Consider the following 6007-nt stretch of genomic DNA (forward strand, 5'->3'; position numbering starts at 1 on the left):
GGCAGGGGGCAGCTGGAACAAGACTGGTTTAATGGGGGAGGTGTCTGGGGGAGGAGGGGGGAGGCATGAGGGAGAGAGGGCCAGGAGGGTACCAGGTCTGTGGCTCCCCGAGGGGTGTCTTCCTGTCTTGTGAGGGGGGGAGAGGGAGTGCGTACAGCAGCCCTGGCGGAAGCAGAGGCGGTGGAGGTGGAGAGGAGGCGCAGGGTTTGTTCGCCGGATATTTCCGCTCCCTGCTGGACTCTGACAACTCCTCAGACCTCCTGGACATCTCCTCCCCTCGCCCCGACCCCAGGAAACCTCCTCCCACCCTGAGCTACGACTCTTCCAGCCCTGCCCGCGGACCAGGCCCTCGCTGGTCCCCAGCCTGCCCCAAACGCAGCCCCAAAGGAGAGCCAAGGGAGAACCCAACCCTACATCATCCCTCTTCCTCCTCCTCTTCCAGACCTCCTTACAGTTATAACCTGTCCCAGAACTCCCCCACCTCCTCCTCGTTCCCCAAGTCCAACCCTCCCTCCCTCCCTCCGTCCCGCTCCCCCAGCTCCCCCCATCCCTCCTCCTCCTACGGTCACTACACGCCTGGCTATTCCTCCTCCACTCCTGCAGGGGGCAGCGCAGTGCCACAAAGACCCGCAGACTGCAGCTTCGCAGCCTATGGGGCAGCAGGGCTGAGTAAGGCCTCCACGGCCTCCCCCGTGGGCCAGGGTCAGATGGGATATTCCAGTTTTTCCAAGCGGGGCTATGGGGGCTACCTTGGGCAGGTTGGACCATCTTCTCCAGGAAGAGGGGGGTATATGGCCATGGCCAAGAACAGCCCTTTCCCCTCCCCATCTTCCCCAGAGGGATATAGACACTACCCCTCCAACCAGTGTAACTACAGGTAAGTAGATTCAGGTAGGTCTAAATGACCTGGAACCACAAAATTTGGATTAGAGAACTCTACTACAATCCTACCCTAACCTCTTATAAGTGTGTATTGTGTTTGAGATACATTACGCTACATTGCAGTTGGACTGCTCAGGACCCTGATCTACAAAATCACCTTGGGTTCCAAATAAGTACTTGTGTCATCAAGGTTAGAGTTTCTGTGGTTTGCCTTGCTAAAACTGATCCTCTGCTGTGTGTGTGTGTGTGTTGCAGGCCGGGCTATGGTGGCTACCCAGGAGGCTGCAGTGACCCAGGCCCCAGCGAGCCCAAAGACATCCTGGACATCTCCAACTACACCCCCCAGAAGGCCAAGCGACAACCCTTCCTCGAGAGTCTATCAGAGTCCTCCTCTGACTCCTCCCACCTAGGGGTCACCGGGTCAGGAGGTGGGGTCAGTGGCGGAGGCTCGGGGTCAGGCTCTGGAGGTGGGGCTTATAGGCAGGGTGGAGGGAGGGAGTCTCTTCCTATTGGTGGAGAGGGAGGTCAAGGACAGTCCAGCCTATCAAGTCTGGAGAAACTGATGATGGACTGGCATGAGAGCGCCTCAGGCCCCTCCTACAACTGGAGCCAGAACGTTCTCTTCCAGGGGCAGGGGAAGCCCAGCCGGGGGCGCAGGAAACGGAATGCTGCCGAGCCCCAAACGGAGAAGGAGGGGGGTGGCGGACCAGGAGCAGGACCAGGGACCACCCCAGACTCTCCCAACAGCCCCCCAAGCCAGACCCAGCCCTCCACCCCAACCCAGGGTTCTGGTGGAAAACGCAGTGGAATGGGGGGACGGCAGGCCAGGGGGGTAAGAGGAGGCAGAGGAGGGGGGCTGTCCCCGTCCCCTGGAGAGCGCCCCCCAGGGGGGAAGAAGGGTAAGGCTACTGGGGGTGGGGTTGGAGGTGGAGGGAGTGCTGCTCAGGGGGGGTTGTTCCAGGAAGGCCTTGACTACTACAGTGGAGACAGCAGCAGCCTCTCCCCCCTCCCTAACCCCACCTCACATCTCGGCTACCCCACCGAGCCCTGTGAGTACCCCTCCCCGTGCCCTTACTCCGCCCATCCCTCCACCCCGTCCTCAGAGGAGCACTACCCAGCCCTCTTCCCTGGTGAGGCTTCATCCTCCTCTCTCTCCCCTGGAATGACTTCCACATCCTCCTCCTATCCTCCCAAACTATCCCCCGCTCCCCAGCCCTACCATCCCCCTCTCACCCCTGCTCCTCCCCCTGCCTCCTTCTCCCCCTCCTGCTCACCATCGCCACGGTTACTGCCACACTGTGGAACAGCGCTGAGCCCCCCCCATCGTAACCTGGCAACCGTTTCCAAGGACCACTTCCCGTCCCAGTATGATTCTCCCAGTTACTGTAGCTCCCCCTATTGGTACGGAGGGGCATCGCTCAGCAGCCCCCACGCTAACACACACACCACTACACACGCACATGCTAATGCACACGGCAATACACATGTACACGCTAATGTTAACCCTCACGCTAGCCCTAACAATCACCCTAACACTCACACTACCGCACACATCAACACACACACACACCCTAACAGCAACCCTCATGCAAACATGAGTCCACACCCACCTCAGACAAGCTTGAGCCCACACACACACCCTAACCCCAACACCAACCCGCACACACACACCAACCCCCACATCAATACACACCCGCACATCAACACACACCTTCATTCAAACCAGAACCAACATCCACATCCACACCCCCACCCGAACACTTACCCCAACCCCCATCCCAACACCACACAACACTCCCACCCTAACCTCTCCCCACACACTCACCCCCACCCTAACCTCTCCCCCCACTCCCACACTCACCCCCTGCTTTATGAGGAGCGCCCCCTCACAGCGCCATGCCCACGCAACCTCACAAACGGGACCTGCCTCCCCACCTCAACTCAGGGCTGCGACCAGCCCCCTGCAGCTCTCCCCGTACCCATCCCCCACCCCAAGCCTCCCCTGGTGTCCTCGCCACATTCTGAGGACATGGGTTACCCCCCGTACCCCGGGATGCACACCCGCTACCACCCACAGCCCCCGCCTCGAGGAGGAGGGGTGCTCTGTCAGCTACTAGACCCCCCCAGCGATGACAGCTTCAGTGTCACCAGCTTGTAGCTGCAGGTAATACACAAGAGGATCTACTCTCTCTCTACTGAAGGGTTAGACACAAGAGGATCTACTCTCTCTCTATACTAAAGGGTTAGACACAAGAGAACCTACTCCCTCTCTCTACTAAAGGGTTAGACACAAGAGGACCCACTCTCTCTCTCTCTACTAAAGGGTTAGACACAAGAGGACCCACTCTCTCTCTCTACTAAAGGGTTAGACACAAGAGAACCTACTCCCTCTCTCTACTAAAGGGTTAGACACAAGAGGACCCACTCTCTCTCTCTCTAAAGGGTTAGACACAAGAGGACCCACTCTCTACTAAAGGGTTAGACACAAGAGGACCTACTCTCTCTCTCTACTAAAGGGTTAGATACAAGAGGACCCACTCTCTCTCTACTCTCTCTCTCTCTACTAAAGGGTTAGACACAAGAGGACCTACTCCCTCTCTCTAAAAAAGAGTTAGACACAAGAGGACCCACTCTCTCGCTCTACTAAAGGGTTAGACACAAGAGGTTCTACTCTCTCTCTACTAAAGGGTTAGACACAAGAGGACCCACTCTCTCTCTACTAAAGGGTTAGACACAAGGGGACCTACTCCCTCTCTCTACTAAAGGGTTAGACACAAGAGGATCTACTCTCTCTCTACTAAAGGGTTAGACACAAGAGGACCCACTCTCTCTCTCTCTACTAAAGGGTTAGACACAACACCTAAAGACATTTATTAACATTGGTTTCATCCATTTAGCTATGTAAAGGTTTTACTGTCTTAACAATCACATCATAATTACGGTTTCTCTCTCCCTCTCTCTTTCTCTTTCAGGCGCATTAAATCTCAACTTTTTTCAGATTTGTAAACTTTTTTTAAGGAGAGACTTTCAGAGACAAGATGATGGATCAGAATTTATCTCCTAACTCTGGACAGTAGATCTTCAGTTCTCCAGCTATGACAATCAAAAGCCAACTGCAACACACACACAAAGGCGCACACAGACACACAGACACAACTGGAAAGAGGGAGTGGCCTAGAGGAGCTGTGGGAGGAGTGACAGACGCTGAGGAACAGAGAGGCGGGGCCTAATGTAAAAATTCCGCCCCCAACGCTAAACACACTAATCCCCTATCCCCGAAACCATACACCCTTCGCTCTGTGTGTGCTCTATGAGAGGAGTGGACTACAGCATCATCTCTTGAATTACCAGCATCTGTACATAGACTCCAACTCCAGCCACAGACCCATAACCTCACCACAACATTGAAACAGTTAAGACAACGTTACTAATGTTCCATCAGTGTTTTCTAACGTTCAGGCTTTTAGCCAGGACCACAGACCCACAACCACATCCAGGGGCGGACTGGCCATCTGGCATTTTGGGCAAATTCCAGATGGGCTGGTCCATTTTAAGCTCCGTGGGCCTATCTAACTTTTTTTCACGCAAAAAGATCATTATTTGGCTAATAATGGGTGCCTCAAGGGGAAAAAGGGGCCAGTGTGTGGGCCTTGAGGAAAGAAATGGGCCTATGTGTTAGAAATGCCAGGGCCAATTTCTGGTCCAAGTCCATCCCTGACCACAGCTGTGCTACAACAGCTCTACCCAACGTTCAATCATCGCTTCTCTATTGTTCTGCCATGGTCTCTGCTCTGATGGAAGGACTCCAGCATGGAGACTCTACATCCTGTGTTTCACTGTTTTTACTAGGAGGGAAAGAGACCCGACACACACTCTGACCCCAAAGAGACTGACGTGTGTTTATTTGTGTGTGTGTAACCACGCGGATGGACTTCTGTATGTATGTATGTGTGTGTTTGGGGTCTAAAGGGGTAGAGCTCTACATCTGAAATGGTGGATGGATGAACAGGGCTTCTCTTCCTTCTTTTACTCTCTCCTTTTTTTCCGTGGTCTTGTGTTGTTTGGTGGTTTTTGTGATGAACAGTTGTATATGTCTGTTAATGTCATGATGTATCTACAGTGCCAATATTTAAATACACTCTGATCTGGCCATTGGTAAACTGCCTGGACTCCTAATGCTTTATAGGGTGGGGGAGGGATGTGTGTGTGTGTGAGCCCCTTGGTATTCAGCGCTGCTCATGCAGTGCAGGGAGCGAGTTTAGACAGGGACACGGCTGGGAGGGAAGGAGGCGGCGAGAGAGAGAGGGAGGGAGAGTGAGGAGGAGTGAAAGAAAGGGAGTTAAGAGAGTGGCACAGAGAGAGGAAGGGACAAGGGGAAATAGAAAGATGACAGGAAAACAGAAACTTGTTGGGATTGAGACTGGGGTGAAAGATGAGAAAGACTGGCTACATTGTTCATGAGTCCATAATCGGTCTAAAATTAATCCTGAGAGGGCCTTTAAACCCTGAGGGGCAGTCACGCTTCCCCACCCACTGGATAGTCTGCCAATATGTGTGTGTGTGTGGTGTGTATTGTGTTTGTGTGCGTGTTTGTGATGGGCTTTACTGTATTTGTATATTTGACCGTGTTTACATATGAAGCAGTTTGTCAACAGGCTGACTGGACAGAGTGTTTGATGTTCCTCATCTGGTGATTGGACGGAAGTGAAGGGGGGGGTCGTCTATGGGACAACTAGGAGAGGGAGAGAGATGGCGGGTGAGAAAGGAAGGAGGCAAGATAGAGGGAAAGAGAGTGGATGGGAGAGGGCAGGAAGGGGGGGGGTCACTGTTCAGTGTTAGGAAAGATTCCACAGTAGAGTAATTACACTGAGCCCCCGATTTTTCACTTTAAAATGTATATTCCAAACCAAATCCATTGATTTCAAAGTAGATCAGAACATATGACTCTATGCACAATGGCTACTTTGAACTATTTATACAGTAATAAAAAGAAAGTATGCAAAAGCTGTGTAGATGCAACGTTTGTATCTTCCTGTAAATTTGTTTTTGTAAAATCCTCAGTGGAAATTGTTTAAAGTAGTCTTTATGCATAGAGTTGTATGGTTTTTTAAACTTTGAAATCAAT

The 6007-nt window shown here is 52.8% G+C and overlaps 1 protein-coding gene across 1 annotated transcript; it reads left to right on the forward strand.

The window, feature by feature from the left end:
- The first annotated feature begins 65 nt into the window (after positions 1-65).
- LOC121839047 (AT-hook DNA-binding motif-containing protein 1-like) lies at positions 66-5042 on the forward strand. Its single transcript, XM_042295422.1, has 3 exons — positions 66-877; positions 1138-3046; positions 3855-5042. Exons 1-2 carry the CDS (start codon positions 66-68, stop codon positions 3038-3040), a joined length of 2715 nt encoding a protein of 904 aa, XP_042151356.1. The 3' UTR covers positions 3041-3046; positions 3855-5042.
- The last annotated feature ends 965 nt before the right edge of the window (positions 5043-6007 follow it).

This window comes from Oncorhynchus tshawytscha, linkage group LG13, assembly GCF_018296145.1.
Source record: "Oncorhynchus tshawytscha isolate Ot180627B linkage group LG13, Otsh_v2.0, whole genome shotgun sequence".
Lineage (NCBI taxonomy): Eukaryota > Metazoa > Chordata > Actinopteri > Salmoniformes > Salmonidae > Oncorhynchus > Oncorhynchus tshawytscha.

Excerpts from the sequence above, each read along its gene's own strand:
- LOC121839047 (XM_042295422.1), top strand. The coding sequence starts at position 66 with ATGAGGGAGAGAGGGCCAGGAGGGTACCAGGTCTGTGGCTCCCCGAGG. Across the intron at positions 878-1,137 it reads TCCAACCAGTGTAACTACAG|GCCGGGCTATGGTGGCTACC; the intron begins GTAAGTAGATTC and ends TGTGTGTTGCAG.